The 21055-nt window shown below is 39.1% G+C and overlaps 1 protein-coding gene across 6 annotated transcripts in view; it reads right to left on the bottom strand.

The window, feature by feature from the left end:
• Positions 1–1594: 1594 nt before the first annotated feature.
• The window catches only part of LOC126183198 (ribosomal protein S6 kinase 2 beta), a 569810-nt gene continuing 550349 nt past the window's right edge, over positions 1595–21055 (bottom strand). For all 6 annotated transcript variants that reach the window (XM_049924959.1, XM_049924960.1, XM_049924962.1 and 3 more), the window contains 4 exons: positions 16606–16844; positions 14269–14386; positions 6853–6990; positions 1595–4884 (listed from right to left, as the gene is read on the bottom strand). In XM_049924959.1, coding sequence (XP_049780916.1) covers positions 4756–4884; positions 6853–6990; positions 14269–14386; positions 16606–16844 — 624 coding nt within the window. In that variant the 3' untranslated portion in view covers positions 1595–4755. The remainder of the gene's footprint in view (positions 4885–6852; positions 6991–14268; positions 14387–16605; positions 16845–21055) is intronic.

Genomic DNA, 21055 nt, shown 5'->3' with positions numbered 1-21055 from the left:
TACTGTTTGCAGTCTAAGGTTATTAAAAGTCAATCCCTCGGTGATGCAACTTACCACATTTTTGTATCCTGCATTCGAATATGTGATTCTAAGCATATATATATATATGAGTGGCCCGAAGCTTGCATGTGACATTCTCAGAATGTTTTTATTGCGAGCAAAGTTCTCTGATTTTAGTTCATTCAGTATCCCTTATTGGTAACTAAATGTTTGTGCCTCTGTATCCATTTCTTCACCCGAACATTTATTTATTCTTAACTTGCACTTACCTATCTCATGATGCGACTAGTAGAGGTACTTCTGGAATTACTTGCACCAAGTTCCTAAAATTAACTTGACCAAGCGGTTTCCAGAATCAAACTTGCAAAATTTTTGTTCTAATGTAAAAACCTCAGCAACTGCTTCCAGAAGTTACTTGCTAGTGGACACAGGCCTTTAGACGTTTTAAGCCAGGTGAGTCGTCATAAGTAATGATAAGGTTAATGCTTTGGTTTCTCACCATATCACCACCATTTCTAAATTGTTTAGGTGGGTTTAAGACTTCCAAAATTTGTATAGCTTAGTTAACTTCAGTCAAAGTTAATTTCACCCTAATGATAACATGTGAACTTTCATTCCCATTTCTTTCGCTTCATACTTTTCATTTTATTAATTTCACTTCTATTCTTGATCTCTTCTACTACTACTCATTTTTTTGTACTTTTGTATAAATATCAATAACCTCCTGAATTTATTACTTGTCACATATGAACTATTTCCACACAATTCCTGTTAATTCTCTGCTTCTTTCCCTGGAAATAATTTAATTTATGTTGTAAGTAAGCTACATATTAATTACTGAGTGCAAATGTTGAGCATTTCCCATTTCGTGCTACTGGTAATTGTTGCCTTACATCACTACTGATCACAATATGTACACAGAAGGTGCCATTTTCACTGTGATTTTATACTTCGTAAATGTTGCAATACAAATTGTACAGGTACTTTAATGTAATTGTCATTTTATAGTAGTATGCTAAATAAATCCTTATGGTGCATCACACGTTAAAAAACATATCAGTCCAATTATATGGATGTACTGTATATTAAATAAAATATGGACATTTTAAAGTGTGCCACATAGAGTGAACAATAACTGCAGCCCAATAATTTGTAAAGCAAAAACATTGTCTGAAACAAACCACACTCTACCAATAAAAAAAAAATTATTATATAAAACTGCAGGCATCATGAACTGTTCTGCAGCAATAAAATAATTGCAGTTTTCAGAATTCAGTGGCTTTTTTATGGAATAATTTACTAGTTTTATTTGTGATCTCATTATTTGCAATACTAATTTCTTTTTCTTTTTTTTATAAAAAAGATCACATTTCCTGCACACAATCTTTGTACAAAATAATGCAAGTAGTATCCCATTCCTGATTTAAAAAAAATGTAATGAACATATCTTTTATTGTGAGTGAGAGAAACATTAACAATAGACCTCATATATCTTACTGTAATATGACACGAGAGGTAGCTGGCAATATAAACTGAAACGACAATTACCCTTAAAACAAAGGAAACATGAAAGACCAAGTAAAAATGCATATAATTAACCATAAAATAATTTTTAATTTTTATATCATCTTTGCCATTTATATTCTATTTTATAACAGGTCAGTCAACAACAACATTTTGTCACACACTTATACAGCATTCTACAATGGATTAAATCATCTTGTACATCAGCAACAGCCAACTCTTGGACGAGGGTAGGCTTTGGACACTACTAAATGGACAATTACTTTAAACAGATTTGCATACATTTATGGACATCAGAGTGTACTGTAACTGAAACTATTTGATAAGACACACACAAATATTAAGAAAAAATGAAGGAGAAGATGTATGAACACTAAACTGAAATTACAGTAGAAGTACTACTTAAAACACAGATATCAGGATTTTGTTATAGATAATGTCTTTGACAATTTAGTCTTTACACTGTGACATATATCATACAATAAAATTTTTCTTACTGAATCTGTTAATTTCATCTTTCTTCCATTTTATTCCGTAACTTATAACAAAATTTTTCTTCTCTCTAATATGTGTTAGTATTATACCTTAAGATTAACTCTACAGCCCTTTAAGACACAATGCCGTAGTTTATGGCAGACACACAATGGGACTTTATACTACTACTGACGAAGATAACTAGTTGCAAATATAGTTAGTCTATTATTAAAATGTTCTGAGTATGACTCTCACAGGATAACTACAAGCAGCATGTGACATATAAAAGAAATATTTTGAGGCACTTGCATGCCAACCAACTGACAAATGCAAAAGTCTTAGTGTGAATGGTAGTAAAGGTATAAAAAGAGTTAGAGAAGATGTGCAATTTGTTTTGGCACAATGATATTTACTCATTCTTGAATTCTTGGCAATCATCTGCTTTGGCTAAGTTCAACTGAAGTAAAATACTTGTATTACATGGGAAAAAAAACTGAAATATATTACACAGGTCAGAACAGAACATAAAACACACACACACACACACACACACACACACACACACACACACACACACACACACACACACACACACACAGAGAGAGAGAGAGAGAGAGAGAGAGAGAGAGAGAGAGAGAGAGAGAGACTAGTGTGTGCTTTATATAAACAAAACAATGAAATGGCAAAAGCACAAAATATAAAAGGCAATTACTTATAAGCATGTTCTACATGACAGAATCACACATCAAAAAAGGTTACAGCACAATGACTGAATGGTTTTTTGAGTACAATTCTTTCCTGCACATTTTTAATAACAATTATTTTATTTTAGTGAATACACTTAGCAGTGCTAGTTATCTAATAACTCATACATCATGAACACTACACGTTTTTATAATTATAATTATTACTATTATTATTAACATTATTATAACTTTACTGTAATTTATTTAGGGGCATTTGCTTTAAACTGGGAGTATATAGGCAATACACAGATGAAACCATGTGTCTAGCTCAACTGCTGAAAAGCCGGACTTACGCACTGACACAAAAACAAAAACAAACAGCCTCAGTGCAAGTCATTTAGTAAATTAACAATGAAAACTGAATGAAAAATAGCTTTGGTGTGAAGATTTTCCTCTTTCTTCAATTTTGATAGTGTTGAAGTGGGAGCTCCCACAACTCTACTTTTAAAAATTGTTACACAAAGTGATATATATAGAAGTTAGGAACAGAATACTGTAAGAATGCTTCATAAAAATGAAGTTTTTCTACATGTGTATGCTACAATCTGTGACATATTAAAAATAAGGTCCAAAATAGATTAATTTTATATTATTTCTCTTTCAACTTTCAATATATTTCATCAACAATATTAAACTTTTTGTAGATAAATTTATTATAGAAAGCACTGGTGACATTTAGACAACATTTGTATTGTGCTTTAGACATTAAAACTGCTATCACTCACTAAAATTTAAGAACTTCCCTAATGCAGAAAATTTCCCATTTGCAGTGTTGACTCGACTCAGTGAAATTACTTTCAGAATATTTTTTCCAGTGTTCTGAGTAATAAATAATGTGCAGCAATCCCAAAGCAAAACCACTATACATCAGTCATTACACTTTTTCATATCTGAATTCAAGTAAGTAAAATGTATTATCGCATGCATTGCACCGAGTAGAGAAGGAGAACATGAAATAAGAAAGAAATGAGGCCAGTTTGCTTTGCTGTTGAGACACACTCCTGCAGTAAATCAAAGTGGCTACAATCTTCTGCATTTTATTTGGAAGTACTTAACAACAGGGAACCTTCACGAACAGTAGCGATTAACAGTTGGTATGGAAGAACTTAAAACTACTGCTATGACACACACACAAAATTATGCTGGCTAACTAAAGTCAAACAAACTAAGTATTCCCCTAGCAAAACAAAATTCTACTTCTTTATGGTACATATAGGAGATCAGCACTTGTATTATTCACATGACTAACAGATACACAAGTATAACAATCATTTCAGGCAAACAGTACTTCTTCTAGCTTCACATTAACAATGGTAAACAGGGAACAAAATATATACAGATAAAACAAAGACTGCTTTTCACAGCCTTAAGCATGAAAGTATAATCTTTCAATTTTTACCAGTCTAAAAGCCAATTAACTCAATTGTAATGCTCTAATAAATGTATATTATGCACACATTTGACAACTACAATATGTAATAATTACACACAAGGGCCACATTCAACACAATACTAAGATACTTGCAATACAATTTCACAGCACCATGGTCCTCATGTATATATTGGACACACAGTTTTTCCCCTGACACATATGAAAAATAAGGTTTACACTTTTTAACATTACACATCTAAAATTGATCTGGGTTTTGTAATAAAAATGTATTTTATTTAGAGAACAGGATAGAAAATTGCAAGAACAGTGCCAGACACTGTCCTTAACAACATGTTCTAGCAGATAATGTATTACATACTGAGTAGAATAAAACTTTTTAAAAAATGAAAACACACATTGCAAACATCACTCTCAGAAACATTGTGCCTGGAAAGAGATTATACAGCACTGAAACACTCCCTCCTCCATGAGAAAGCCACAGTCCAGTGACATTAGGCTTTGATAACTCTCTACTGTTTGATTGAAAATTATACACATACACTTCCTTCAGGTTTCTGGGTTTACCCAAATATGCTACTATTCAAAAACATGTTGGGCATCTGTCCTGCAAGACAGACCTCACACTTCAGTTGATGATTTTGGTCGCGACTTCCTCCTGCGACGGGCAAGCTCCGACATAACTACAGGACCCAAATTAGGAGACCGTGGTTTCTGGCTAACAGCTCTGTATGTTGCTGCCATCGCTCCCTGTGCAAGGAACAGACAAAACAATTTTGAAAACAAGATTTTTTAAAATTCTGTCTCATTGCAGTTTCAATCATGTAAACACTAACTAAGTAATTTTGTGCACCTACAGGCCATCCACTAATGTGATCACCCAACTCTTGTATAACTCTATTACACTGTTACAGAAGTTCCGATAAAGCAGCTGATGGTGAAAATGGTACACAATCCAATGCCATGCACCGATCTAATTAAATGAGTTATATAATAAATTTATTATGTTTGAGAGCACTTAGAAACTAAAATATTCACATTAAATGTTGTAGCAGTTTATTAACATTTTCAGTTGTGGTTCAGCTGCTAACAGTTTCATCAAGATATATAACAATTCCAGTTAATCATTCTGAACACAATGAAATCTTATGCAGTATGTCAATGAATACATCATATAGTCTCTCTTGATGGGTAACAACATGATTTACTCACCAACATATTTTGTAAGGCTAAATAATGTTCAGAATGCTCATCTCGAATTGTTATGTATCTTGATGAAGCTGTTCATGCATTAATCAGATCTGAAGATGACAATCAAGCACTGAAACTAGTAATATGACCACAGTAATTTTTAAGTGATCTTGGATGTAACAAATTATGATATAAAACCTTAAAAGATCACATACTTCCATTTGGCAATATGTCATTTTTTGATCAATTGAGTTAATTTGGTACTATATGACAGTTTGTGTGTTTTACTGAATACCTGACACACAGCTGTTATTTGGCTCTATGCATGTAATTTATCTGTGACCACCACCACCACCACCACCACCACCACCACCACCACCACCACAACAACAACAACAACAACAACAAAATACAACAACCCCCTCCCCCCATTACTGCCATGAGTCAACTGCAAAAAATATTTTAATAAAGCTGTAACAAAGTAATACCAGTTTCTGTTGTGTAGGATGTGTACTATCTGAACAAAAGTACCTGGACATCACTACATAATGCAGAATTGACCACTAGACGTCATGAGAAATGGACCTGCTATACAAAAGGAAGGCAGAAAGTACTGTGTTGTCAGCAGACAAGCAGCAGAATGCGTCTGTCCAGTGAGCTCAAGCCAACAAGTCATTGGATATCACCTGATTAACAAATCCATCATGGACATTTCAAATCTTCTAAAGCTGCCTTAGTCGACTGTTGGTAATGTGAGTTTGAAGTCTAAACATGAAGGAACAATGGCAGCTAAATGAAGAGCAGGCATACTGTTGAGCACTGTGTAGCATGGTTATAAAAAAAATTTCATAAAATCATTGGAAGGAATCACTGGAGATTTTTAGGAGGCTGTTATGTGCCATTATGTGTAGTGCAAAAAGTGAAGCAATGAGGAGGTCGTGTTACAATATAGGTGATTTTTTCATGGTTAGGTTAAGGCCCCCTTATCGGACTTAAGGAAATGCTAAACAGGGAAGAATGTGAATACATTTAACAGCATTGTGTATTGTGTACAGTAGACAACAGTTCAGAGACAGTGATTTATTGCAGTACATTCTGTCACATTGGCATCTGTGAGATGATAATTCGTCAACAATAACATTCCTAAAATGACTGGCCTGCCCAGGGTCCCACCCTGAACACAATGGAACAAAGGTGAAGAGTGGACACACCATATATTAATGATGACTAACAGATGTCTGGATACTTGTCATCAACAGCTTCCATTTCTGTCATCACATGATGTTAAAAACATGGAGGAGTAATCTGCAAGTGCAGAAGACTGTGGCTAAGAAGCACCAAGGGATTTTAAAAAGAACATGGAAATGAAGTTTGCCTGTCACTCCAGAAACAGATAGTAGTAGTCCTGGAGCTGAAGAAGAAACCCTCAATCACCTAATTTATTTCATTTAGTTACTAATATAAATATGGAGTTAAAATAATATAAGAAAGTCATCGATTGAAAAAAAGTTTTAAAAATTACAGTACCTTAACAACATGTGCTTCCTGAAAGATTAGCCGATGAGTTGGAAGGAGGTTTCTATTTTGAATCCAATCATGCTGTAAAATTTGTGCTGCAGTTGGCCGTCTACTGGGATCAAGGTGTAACATTTTCTGCACCAAGTCCTGTAGGCATATCAAAATATCATAGAAAAGTAACAACACAAACATTTATATTTAAATAATTTATTTATAACTGATATTTTAAAGCCATAAAAATGAGTAAATGTAAATATAAAATACCACTCGCATAAGGGAGAATTATATACTGTTGTGGAGTCAGAGAATAGTAGTAGTAGTAGTAGTAGTAGTAGTAGTAGTAGTAGTAGTAATAATAATAATAAAAATAATTTAATCGACTGCAAGAAGGAAGCTGAAGATAATAATGAAAGCATACTGCATGGTACAAAAGAGACTTACAACAAAAGAAATAACAATTAAAGATTTACTGGGATAATTAACTGTTTTTCTGCCAATAACAAGATTTTTTATAGATTGATTGATTGATAGGTGTTATGGAACCAAACAGCATGGTCATCAGTCCCATGATTCCGAAGTTAGTCACAGAAGAAAGAGGATCTGCTAAAAGTGGATGGATCCAGTAAGGGGAGTAAACTTATAAAATAATGAACATTAAACACCCACAGTAAAAGGCATAAAAGGTGAGACCAAATCTAAAAACTGGAAATGGTCAGGGGGTCACAGACCATGAAGATGGGAAAAGATGTCCCAACCACAGCCAACCTGCCCCTGCTCCAAGACTAAAGTAGAGCTTCATATCTGGGGGGGGGGGGGGGGGGGGACACCCGCTTCAAAGGAGGAAACTGAGGACCAGTTCAACCACCCATGAATCACCTGCTAATATTAAATTTAAGGAATCAGAACGACTGTACTTAGCACGAAGGGCTGAAAGAAGGGGACATTCCACCAATATGTGAGATATCGTCGATCTGGATCCACAACCCCAATGTGGGGTGGGTCGTTATGTAGAAGGAAACAGTGGGTGAGCCGTGTATGACCAATGTGCAAATGGGATAAAACAGTGGAATACTTCTGAGAGGAGCGGAAGGAAGAGCGCCAAACTGCAGTAGACTCCTTGATTGTGTGGAGTTTATTACTATGAGCAGTAGCGCTCCAGATGGCATTCCCCTTTTGGACAAAGAGAGATTTGGCATAGATCCACATATCCACAGCTGGAATCATAAAAGGAAATGGGGGTAAGTATCTGCTTCTCTAGCCAAACGGTCAGCCAGTTCATACCCTGGGAGGCCCACATGACTTGGGACCCAGAGAAAGACAACTGAACAAGCGGCACGCCCAAGGGCAGAGAGGTGGTCATGGATAGCAGAGGCCAAAGGGTGACAACAGTAACATCGGTCGATAGCCTGCAGGCTGCGCATTGAATCTGAACAAATTAAAAGACTGTGGAGGGAGATCTGAGAAACAAAACGGAGGGCTCTGTGAATGGCTCGAAGCTCTGCTGTGAACACACTACATGATCCCAGCAATAAATGGTGTTCAAAGCCAGTAGGAGATGTGAAAGCTTATCCCACCTTATCGATGCCTTAGAACCATCAGTGTAAAAGATGGTGGCATCCTAGAACTCTGCAAGGACAGCACATACAGGACGTTGGAAAACCACAGGAGTGACAGAGACCTTAGGACCCTGGAACAGATCAGTCCTGATCCATGGTCTAGGCATCATTTGGAGGGGGGATGGGGGGGGTGTTTGTATGCGAGGAAAGACACAGATGCAGTCCACTAAGTGGAGATGGAGATCCCAAGACAGAGATGCGTACCAACCAGCAATATCCCACCCGTGGGTGGGTGTTAGGAGGGCAACATCCCTCACTGGCAAAGAGCACAGGGTACACAGGATGGTCAGGGAACTGGCAAATGGTGACTGTGTAAGAAACAAGGAGTTGGCTCCATTGTATGTGTAGAGGGGAATCCCCACTTCTATGAGGAGACTGTCAACGGGACTAGTGCGAAAAGGCACCAATAGCCAGACGCACCCCACAATGAAGGACACAGTCAAGCAGTTTCAAAGTGGAAGGAGCAGCTGAGCCATAAACCTGACTACCATAATCTAGTCTGGACAAGACCAGAGCACAGTATAGTTGGAGGAGACTGGAACGGTGTGCACCCCATAATGTTTGGCCAGGAAGTGGAGAGCACTAAGCTTCCGCATACATGCAGTCTTTAGGTGGCGAATGTGGGGCAGCCATGTCAGCCTGTTATCAAAAATAAGACCCAAGGAATGGGACTGTGCTACAACACAGAGGAGTTGGTCGCCTAAATAAAGTTCTGGACAGGGTGTACTGTGGGTTGACAACAGAAATGTGTAACCCGCATTTTGGAGGGAGAATACTGGAAGCTATGGGATGTGGCCCACAAAGAGGCCTGTTGGGCGTGCCTTGGAGCTGGCACTCAGCAGATGCTATTGAGTGGGAGCTGCACCAGATGCAAAAATCAGTCAACATACAGTGCCGGGGTAACCAGAGGCCCAACAGAGGTCACAGGCCTATTGATGGCAAAGAGGAAGTGTGTGACACTTAGAACAAAACCCTGGGGGATACTGTTCTCCTGAACCTGAGGTGTGCTTGTGATGAAGCAAGCTCTGATCTTTTTACTTCCTCTCTTGTTTTGCCATCTGCTTCCTTACATTTATTTTATTTTATTTTCATTTTTGCCTAATTACCATTAACGTACATGAGTATAATCTGCATTTCCATAAAAGATAAAGGCTGGCCCTCGGTCTTAAGAAATATAGTGCCAGATCTAATTTTGCACTTAGTTTGGTGTATGTCATCAATTTCCTAATTTATATTGACTATTCGCAGTTAATATCTTTTGTTGCAGGGTGAAATCAGTAATCGTTTAGTGACTTAAATTCTATTGTTGACTTATAAGCAAATATAAATTCTGTAATAATTATAAACATTAGTAAGAACTACTATTAGGATTCTTGAAATATTTATTTGGCTCTATTCGAAAACACATTAGCAAAGCCAGCCTTAATTAATTCCAAAATAATTACCAGGTTTGTCAAAAGTATTGTTTGTGCAACTATATCTGTTAATTTCATTATTTAAACAAGTAATTCGTCCTAACCTTTATAGTAAAATTAACTGTTTAAAAGGAGGATTTTTTTTCTATATATTCCGTCAACTGAATGAGTTATGTTTTAACTGTAATTTCTGTAACTTAAACATTGGACAATGTATAGTTTCACTACCTATTATTGTGAGGATATATAAATGCCCAATTTTTGGTCCTGAGACAGTCAGTCCATGGCCGATTTTCAGATGAGAAACTTGTATTGGTTAGATCAACAACAATGCATCAACTTAACAGTGAAATAAGTGTAACACAAATACGCCGTGTGTTAAAACAATGACAGTGTCTGTTCAATCTATTTGAGATATAGTGAACTGCGTGGTTAGGTATTTACTGCAAACTATTAATGAGGCTTATCAAAAGTTAACCAATAGTGAACTGGCCATATTAACTGTGTAATATTGGGGGGAGGGGTGAACAGTGAAAGTAAGGAACTGTGAACCCCAACTGTCAGCTACATCATTTACAGTCATCAGTGTTGAACTTCCACCCCCCCCCCCCATTTTTTCAGTCAGTATAACAATGCAGTACATCGACACCGAGGAGGACTATCAACAAAGAAATAAAGCTGGCGAAAGTCACACACAGAGTGAAGTGCCAACTGCAGATAAAAACTCGTGGATGAAAATGAGAAGGGGACCACGGAAGGCCCAGTCATGGAGGGTAATCAAAATGTGATGGTGCCAAGCCATGTCGTATGCCTTATGTAGGGCAAAGACGACCACAGCAAGATGCAGGCGGTGAGTAAAAGCCTGTCAGATGGCCGATTCCAATCTGAGTAAATAGTCAGCTGGAGATTGTCCTGCTCAGAGGCCACACTGATATGGGGACAAAATGCGCTGAGATTCGAGTACCCAACATAATCTGAAGCTGATCATCCTTCTGAGCAGTTTACGAAGTACATTCTTCATACTAATTGGGCGGTAGCTATCTAGTGATGTTGGGTTCTTCTTGGGCTTAAGGACGGGGTTAACTATACTGTCTCGCCATTGTGACAGAAAAGCACCTGTGAGCCAGATGTGGTTGAAGACCCTGAGGAGATGTTGCCTCTGGGGAACGTCCAAGTATTTGATTATCTCATTGTGGATGGAATCTGGGCCTGAGGCCGTGTCTCATGAAGAGCTAAGAGCCTGCAACAATTCCCATTCAGTGAAGGGTTCATTATAGGGCTTATCATGGTGCAGGATGAAGAAAGAGGGGGTCTGTTGAACTCTGCATTTCTGCTGGAGAAAGCTAGTAGAGTAAGAAGAGGACGATGATGCCATCGCAAAGTGTGTCAGGAGGTGTTCCGAGACGACCAATGGATCAGTGCACAGAGCACCTTGGAGGTTAAGAACTTGGACAGCTGACTGTCACTGGTGGCCCAGAAGGCTATGGAGCTGGGACCAAATCTGTGATGAAGAGGCATACATCCCCAAGGAGGAAACAGAGCTCCCAGCATTCCTTTTTACTCCACTTAGTAAGGTAATGAGCCTTAGCACAGAGATGTTTCAAAGTGAGGAGTTTGGTCTGTGAAGGGTGTTGCTTAAATCCCTGCAGCGCCCGTCAGTGGTCCTGGACAGCGACTGTGACATCCTTGGTGCACCACTGTACCAGTCGACGGCAAGGGGGACCTGTGGATAGGGGAACAGCAGTGCCTGCAGCATGAAGAATAGCAGCAGAGATGCCTTGCATGACTACATCAGTGGAATTCGAGTGTCAAAGTGCACAGCAGATGTACATAAAGGCCAATTGGCCCTATGGAATTCCCAACGTGGGGGCCTGTCTGCCTGGCGGCAGCAGGGGAACAACAGAATCACCAGAAAATGGTCACTGTCACAAAGGTCATAATGCGATGAACAATGTAGGGAAGCCACAAGAGCAGGAGACGAGATTGTGAGACCAATAACAGAAAAGGTGCCAGGTGCCAGGACTGAGGTGGTTAGGGGAATCATCATTGACGAGACACAAATTGAGCTACATGATAAGTTGGTCAATTAGGATACCACTACCCGTTGAAGTCACACTCCCCCACAGTGGATTGTGGGCATTAAGTCCCCAAGGAAGGAACAGGGGTGGGAGTTGCTGGATTAAGGTAAACAGTGCAACATAAGGAAATGGCCTACCTGGGAGGGAGGTAGACATTGCAAATGGTGATTGCTGGGATTGTTTGCACTCAAACCACTATCGCTTCCACACTGCTAATTGGAGGATCCAGTCACTAATGACATTGGAGTGAACCAAAGTGCAGACCTCACCAGACGTTACCCAGGGTCAGCACGGTCCTAACAGAATGCTTGATAATGGTCATCAGGGAAATGCATTTCTTGAAGAACAAGACAGAATGCAGAATAAGAGGAGACAAGACGTTGCATTTCCGGTAGATGACAATAGTATCCATTGCATCACTGTAATTCCACTGGATGATCATGTGGCGAGAATCCAGGTTAGACATAAAGAACTCAAGAGGAGGTCATGTCACTCAGTTGGTAGTTCTCACTGACAAGGATAGGGTGAAGTCCATAAATAAGATGTCAGACTCAGGTTTCGAGGTGGGAAATGGCACCTCCGGGGGCACCGGAAGGGGGGGGGGGGGGGCTTGTCTTGGGATTTATGTTTCTTCTTCTTTTTCTTCTTCTTCTTCTTCTTCTTCTTCTTCTTTCAGAGGTGGAGGAGGGCAGGGCACACACGGGGAGTAAAAGCTTCTGCAAGATTTGGAACCGACAGAGAGCCGGCAACCTTGGGGTGTACAGATTGTGGGTCTCATGGCCAAGTGGTGGTAAGAATCTTCTGGCCTGAGAGGCACCAGGGAGGGGTTCCGAGAGGGAGCCCGATCACTGGCAGGTGCCAAAGAAGGGGGGCATTTCTTCGGCTGGGAAGGGGGAGCAGCTCCCTGATGGAAGGTCTTGGGAACTGCAGCAGAGGGGGAGAGGAGAGAGGTATGGGCTGTGGTAAGGAACAGGTAGGAGGAGGAAATGAAGTAAGAGAGGCAAAATTTGAAGAAAGTGACACTGGATGGAGTCTCTCATACTTTTGGTGTAGCACATAACCTAGACCTTCTCCAGGAGGGTATCCCCCTCAAAAGCTAGATTGAAAGCACCAGTATCAGAACGGTTGTCTTTGTGACCCTTCTGCACACGTCCAACATAATGAATGCTGCACCACTCTAGATTAGGCTCTCCTCACATGGTATAGCAAGGGAAGGGAAGGTTGCCAGGTCATACGAAGCAGCATTCAATGACCCTTAACCATTCAAAGAGATGACCATTTGAGAACGGCCAGATTTTTGCAGCCTGATACGTTTCATGTGCCAAGCATCCACCGATACCATCCACTCCGACCAGAGGCTCTCCCCATGGGCACTACCCAGCTACAGCATGGACCGTCTAGCACAGCACCCATTGCCGGGAGTTCCGATGCTGCAAGAATATAAGCAACCACTCCTTGACAAACATGGGGAGGGAACCGCTCAGGTATCAGTAGTGCGATTCCTGTGTTGTTAGGGGGCTCAGCCATATGGATACATAACAGCCCCACCACATGAACTGGCTACATGTGTTGGTGACCTAGCAAGGTAGAAGAGAGCTATAGTGGGGAAGGGAGAGGAGATGGAAGGAGGGAGACGAAATCCACACCGTAGATGCTAGGAAGGGAGTTCTTCCCCATATGGCTCACACTAAAAACCATAAATTTTGAAGTGGAGGTCAAACCTCAAGCAGGGACCTAAACACCAAGAAAGGATGAAAGACCAGGCAAAGGGAACAAAATTGCAACCAATACAGGAAACCAGGAGGATAGCCAGGTTGACATAAATCACAATGCCGAGAGAGGTAAAGGAGGAGGCAACGGGAAGCAGCGAGGAGAGGGAGGGAGGGCAAAGTGAAAGAAATGCAGTCAAGGAAGGAAGCATTGCCTGCAATAGCTCGAGACCTCATGTGCACCATGCACAAACTTACAAAAGAACCGTGAGCCCCCTGGGAGGACTAGATCTTTGGAGATAGATCTTTGCACATGTTCATCCTAACAAGGTTTCTGCTTCTTCTAATCAGTATGATAGTCCACTATAAATGACTGTCCAAATAATGAAGAGAGTAAAGCCAACTCTCAAAACAGTCGAGGTACTGAGGTTGAAACACAGATAAAAATATTAAAATTGTTACTAAACTTTTGATGTCCTTCATCAAAACTACCAGGCTAACTAAAACACATATACACAAGCTTGGGGCAATTAAGTTGTACCCAAGAGAGAGAGAGAGAGAGAGAGAGAGAGAGAGAGAGAGAGAGAGAGAGAATGACTTCTCTTACCTTGGCCTTCACTGATACTGATATCCAGTTTCCTGATTCTAAGTCAAATCTTCCTTCACCAATCCTTCGTAAGATCTCTCCTGGAGAATCAGTTGGCTGGTTTGCAAATGGTGTATGCCTGCAATGAAGTACACGAGATGCAATCTGCTGAAAAAGTTTCTGGACAGAGGAAACAGAAGCTATCAGGTCAGTACATGTATCACTAATGTCATAGAACTTTCAGTGCCAATACATAGAACACATTTTATGCAGTTACATTCATCAGCTTCAAAGTATAATGTTTATTACACCTTCTTCAACTGTCCTTGAGAACACACAGCTGGTCCAGGTGCAGCTCATAATTGTAGGCTCCAAGGCAGAGCTGTCCCAAAATACATATTAATATAAATTTCTCAATAACATATTACAGAATTTAAATTGTCACAATGCATTACGCATTTTCCCCACATGGATTCAAAAAAATACCAGTCAACATCTTTGGAACTACTGATATGTGATATCAAACAATGTATGTTGAACAGGTAATAGCTATCCTGAAGGCTACACCTTGAAATGTCACTTAGCTCTATGTAGCAGAGGTTTGGAAGGCATGGCTTCATCAGAGTACATCTCTTAGGTGTGTCCCAAAGGCTCTGGTCTTACAGCCTACGTGTGTCCTACCAACCTCAACACAATTTTCACATACCACTGCTTACATCAAAAGGGAATGAACAGAGTTGCTGAAACTTTGCTATCAAATCCCTGTCTCTGTCTATCTCTATTATGCTTTGACGCATCACTGATTAACGTTCAGTATTACTGTTTCAACGGTGTTTCAGATTTATTATTTTTTTCCTGCCACTGGCTGTTCTATCCACTGCTGGAATAAGTTTGTAAATGTCTTGCTAGAGTGTACTAAAGTATGGCAACAGAAGTATCACCACCTAGCGAGAGTTTCATGAATGATCAGAGGAAAATGGGTATTAAATATGTCCCATGTATGAAATATGACCCACTAGTTTTGCTTGATGACCGCATTTGCTGGTAACATACATTTAACGAGTGTCTCTTAGTGAGTGAATTATGCCTGGGTTTAGTGAGTTTCACTTTCTTATGAATAACAGTAGCGTATCACAAATTTGAGAACACCACAATATGAATTCAGTGTGCAACTTATCAGGTTAAATTAAGAATTACAGTGTAAATCCAAGCATAGGAATATACACAATTCTAACACTTTTCTGTTTCATCTGTCTTGTGACAAATGGTAGTGATAGTGCCAGAGTGAGAATGGTATTACAGACTTAAAAAATTTTCACTCGAAGGTGAAAAACCACAATTACAGTGAAAAATATTTAAATGGTTTCACTGAATTTTCAATGATAGGAAAAGTGGATATTATTTGTCAACTAGACAGTGCTTATCACGTTCATACAAAGACACACAATAAAATTATATAAAAAAAACCGACTGCATTAAATTTTGCGACAAATTCAAGCTTGCCTTAAGGTACCATGAAGAAACAGAGTATTCCAAAAACTCAGGAATTTTCTGAGGTCTGTTTGATCTGATGTCAGAACTCTACAGCATCTTGAAGCAGCACATTGAAAAATTACAGAACTGTGTTTTGTTATGACTGATCAAAACAATTCAAAATGAACTGCTGGAATTGGTTTATAAGGTATGCCTTATCTTGTCAGGAGTGAACTGTTGACGACAAATTTCCTCACAATCAAAGTTGACAAAACCACTGACTGTGCAAATCTGTCACAATTGGTCATAGTAATTCAATATGAGTTACTGGGGAAAATAAACAAAAGATGCATTTCAGTTGTACGACCAACAAGTACACTGCAGATGATGTAACTGCAGTTTTTCTCAGTGAACCAGAGAAAATTAATGTACATAAAACACCTGAAAAACTGATAGCTCAGTGAAACGATGGTGCTCCTGTTGTGACCTGTTGCATAGCCTGACATCTATGTTAGTTTCAGTTGAGAGATGTAGCAGCCTTCCCCAGCAGGGAAACCATCAGCCATACCTGAGCTGCTCCTAGTATTTATTATTTTGAAAATGATACTGACTGCTGCCCAATGAAGCAATAGTCACACACTTTACGATGACATACAGAAAGAGTAAGATTATGCAGCGCTAAGGTTAAGTTTAAAACGGGATGCCTGGATACAATGGCATGTAAGTAACATTTAAATGAACTCTGGAAACATTTTTAAGGCTGGAGCCAAGAAAGATTTGAACAGCATCATTCTGGAACTGATTCACAGAAGGAAAAGAATAAATATTTTTGCCACTAAAAATTGTACATCAATTAAGTTTGGTACTGCGATAGCAATAACTCACCCAGCTAACAGAGTATACAACAATACTCCTAGTGACCAAATGTCGCATGCAGCATCGTATCCTTGACGTTTCAACACTTCCGGTGCAACAAAATTTGCAGTGTAACAGGGAGTCATGAGAAGACCGTTCTCTGCTCTCATCTGCTTGGCAAAGCCAAAATCACAAATGCGCAATGATTCTGGAGTGTACGAATCATTTGCATACAGAATGTTAGAAGGCTTCAGATCACGGTGTACTACCTGTAAAGCAAAAGTTGCAATAAATATTATTCAAATGATTACTGCCTTAACACAAATAACATCACACATGAAATGAACTAATTCAGAACTCTGTGTTTAACTTAATAAGAAACATTATATTTACAATAGATGTCTATACCTACATCTAAACTCCACAAGCAATCTTGCAGTGTACGACAGAGGATACTTCTGGTAACAAAAAAAAGTTTCCTCCCTTGCCTGTTACGTTTCCAAATAGTGAGCGAAAGGAACAATTGTCACTTAACCTCCATATGAGCCCTAGTTCCCTTGATTTTCCCCAAGATGAATGTGGGATGAAGGAATATCTTGCCAAACTATGGTTTGAAACTGTGTTCTCATGCTCTCAGAGTTTCTTTCATAAATCTCTCTGTACTACGGAGCACAGTGCAAGGGTTCCATTCAGAAGGCTGCAGTTTCAACTTGGCAATTACTAATGCTGCCCTGTAAAGCAAGTGTAATTACAGATAACTAGCTTCCATACTGCCACCCTTTTTAGTGAACAAGAGTAGAAATATGTTTTCTGCTACAGAAGGATGTTTGGGCTGAATTGACAGCAGCATTCAGTTACAACATCCCATCACTGGCAACAAGGAAAAATAGCAACAAGTCAAAGTCCAGATTAATGGTACTTTCATCAGTTCTCAAAACTGATAATGAGGCAGTGCAAACCCATAGAATTATTCTCATGAATAAAGGCGAAGAGCAAAAAGAACCAACACAGGAGCCACAATTACAGAACGAAGCAGGCATTTTTATTTTCAATTTTTCCTTTGACTGCATGTTCTATTCCTTTGATTTCGTGGCAACATTGTGTGGCTTAGTACTGCAATTACCATATTTACTTGAATCTAAACCGCACTTCTTTTCCAGTTTTTGTAATCCAAAAAACCGTTTGTGGCATAGAATTGAGTGCAAAGTAAGCGGAAGTTCTGAAAAATGTTGGTAGGTGCCGCTACAACTAACTTCTGCCATCGAATATATGTAGAGCTACACAGGCATGCTTTGCAGGTACAAAGATAAATACTGCCACCAAAACCTCTGCGTCAGTAAATAAATTAAAAGAAAAGGTAGAAGAATGTAAACATTATGCCACGTATTCTTTCGTGTCTGCCGCTCTCTCATTTAAATCCTGTCTGCCTAATAAACTACGAAACTAGAGTGAGACAACAGCAATGCAACATATCATGTCATGTTTATACTCTTATTATTCCTATGCCGAATAGAGATACAGTCAGAAATGGCAATTGACTATATTTTTAAATCTAAGATGAATCTGATTTCTGTGCAAAATGTAATTTACTAAAGAGGCACCTGCAAAGATTTTCAAACGGAGAAAAATTTTCGCTGAACTCTCGTTCAGAACATGCTGAACTCTCGTTCAGAACATCATCTATCATACACACTCTATTATTTGGTTCTTGTTTATCATTATCAGAGAAAGCTGCAGTGTAAGTAATAACAAATAGCAGTCTCTTGCCATTGTTTCGCTTATGAGACAATTTCTCTCTTTTTTTTTATTGTAAGCCGCAGTAGCGCGCACAAAAACAAGCCATGCCGCGAGCGGTGACAGGTTGTAAACACTCATTATCAGAATAAGCAATCGATTCAAACCAGACAAAGCATGTGAAAAAGGAAGGGTACCTGGATAAATACAGACGGAGAGCTCGACACATAGCAATGGTTACTTGGTAAAGCTTAACTGTTAAGCTTACGACTTGCACCAAACTACTGTAGCTGTATCTTCATCCATTCGAGCTCAATTGTGTCTCATGTTACAATGAACCGACTTTGTTTCGATTTAGAGGTGCAGTCTAAAACTTTTCCCTCCCCTTGAATTTCGAGTTTCAAATTTCAGGTGCGGCTTAGATTCGGGAAATTTTTTTTGTTCCTTGTTTTCGAGTCTCATTTTTCAGGTGTGGCTTAGATTCGAGTGCGGCTTACATTCGATTAAATACGGAAGCATAATACGGATTCTCAGACTGCTAATCCATTTCCCTTCCAGGAAGATTTTTGAGTATTTTGTAAATTGCTCTGAGCATATTTTTCAGACATGGGCCAACAAGAACTCACTACTCTACTGCCCCTGTTCAAATTACCACAACATCTCGGCCAGCAAGAAAGCAAGGGTGAATGTCGAAGATAACCACTACTATTTAAGATGCCACAGTCACCCTTTCTGGCACACGATTCGAAACTTGCAGCTAAATTCAATAACTGGAGCAGCTTTTCATCACTCATCAGATATCAAGTGATGTGCAATGAAAATACTTTTTACTAGCCAACTCCAGCCCTACTGTATTTCATCTTCTTCAGAAATTGTCACCACCTTGTGAATCTCTCGTATGCTAACATCAAAAATATGACTGAGAAGCACAGAAATTTTCAAGTCCATATCGCTGCTACCAGATACGGGATTCCAATATTTCAAGAAATCAAATCATAGCTATAAAAAAAAAGTGGATTACTCAGTTGGAGGATCTGACAAGGGAAAGTAAATCACAGGAAGACTCAGTCTTTACATAATTCAACAAAACCTGACATTTTAACTTCACAGAATGGGCATATGATTAGTGAAAATTAACAGTTCAAATTTCTAGGTGTTCAGATAGATTGTAAACTGTCATGGAAAGCCTATGTTCAGGATATTGTTTAAAGACTTGATACTGCAATTTTTTCTATTCGAACGGTATCTGAAGTAAGTAACTGTTCGACACAAAAATTAGTCTACTTTGCCTATTTTTATTTGCTTATGTCATATGGTATTATATTTTGAGGTAACTCTTCCCATTCTCAAATGATATTTTTGGGTCGGACACAGGCAGTTCAGACAAAAATTGGTTTAAGTTTGTGAACCTCTCGTCGACCCCTGTTCACTAGTCTGGGCATTCTGACACTGGCCTCTCAGTATATATATTCTTTACTGTTGTTTCTTGTTAACAATATCAGCTTATTCCCAAGGGTTAGCAATTTTCACTCAGTTAATACTAGGCTGAAATCCAATCCGGATTTGGATCGCACTTCCTGAACTCTTGTGCAGAAAGGTGTGCCCTATACTGCTGCATCCATTTTAAAGAAGCTACCACAAAAATTAAAAAATCTTAGCAGTAATCCACACACTTTCAAATTGAAACTGAAGAGTTTCCTCATGGATCATCCCTCCTATTCTGCTAAGGAGTACCATGAAAAATTAAGGTGATTCCTATGTAATATTGTTGATTGCATTTACTTAAACTTTTGGGTTCATAAACATTTTATTTTATCTGTTATTACTTTTATGTTGTAATTTTAAGTACTGACACATTCCATAACTCTGAGATTTGCTCCTCAATTTGGTCCTACGGAACTAGACATGTAAACAAAAATAAAAATAAAGTAGTAAAAATATGAGTAAATTTCACTGTTATGTAAGGAATCTTATGCAGATTCACTAATTCACAATACACCTGTCATGCACTCCCCTGACAATAAAATGAAGAAGTACCTGCTTAGTCTAACAAACCCATCGGGACAAGACTTTCTGCCACCGATTCGGGCATATGAAAAAATGCACAAGTATGCTGAACCATTACAGTGCATGGAAGCTGATGTGTTTTACATGTCAACTAACAGCCCTGTCAAACAACCGATGTGGGCAAACCCAAGAAATATAGTGTGAGCATACTACTCTGCAAAAAAGACAGTAAACAAGTTCAGGAATGTTTGGTTACAGTCGTGTTCATGCTGTGTCATAAAACACGAAGGGGACAATTGCTCCTGTCAGAACACACATTACAATTACTGTAAAAAGATTGCGTATATGGCTGAGTTGCGCAATATGAAGAATAAAAGACAGGGGAAAAAAAAGTTTTTGTATGTCCACCCTTTTGACTGGACGTCTGGGGGACTAGGGCCATTCACTGTTGTAAGAAAACTGAACACCTACAGCCGTCCTTAGTATCTCATTTATTGTGTAGCTACCAGTTCTGGCACTCCAGTGCACTATATTCATGCCTTAGTTGATGCTGAATGGGTTATCATGATCCATACATGCAGTGCATTAGTGGCCAACACAACTGAGTTGACAGTTGATGGTTGGCGAGAAGACATCACAATTACAGATGGTCTGAGTAAACCAGTTATGTTGGTCATTGAGCATCGTACATGTGGATCGTGACCACCCCTTCAGCATCAACCAAGGCCTGAAGATAGTG

The sequence above is a fragment of the Schistocerca cancellata genome, chromosome 4, assembly GCF_023864275.1.
Source record: "Schistocerca cancellata isolate TAMUIC-IGC-003103 chromosome 4, iqSchCanc2.1, whole genome shotgun sequence".
Lineage (NCBI taxonomy): Eukaryota > Metazoa > Arthropoda > Insecta > Orthoptera > Acrididae > Schistocerca > Schistocerca cancellata.
Note: the sequence above shows the minus strand (reverse complement) of the source record. Positions and strands in the feature narration are given on the sequence as shown.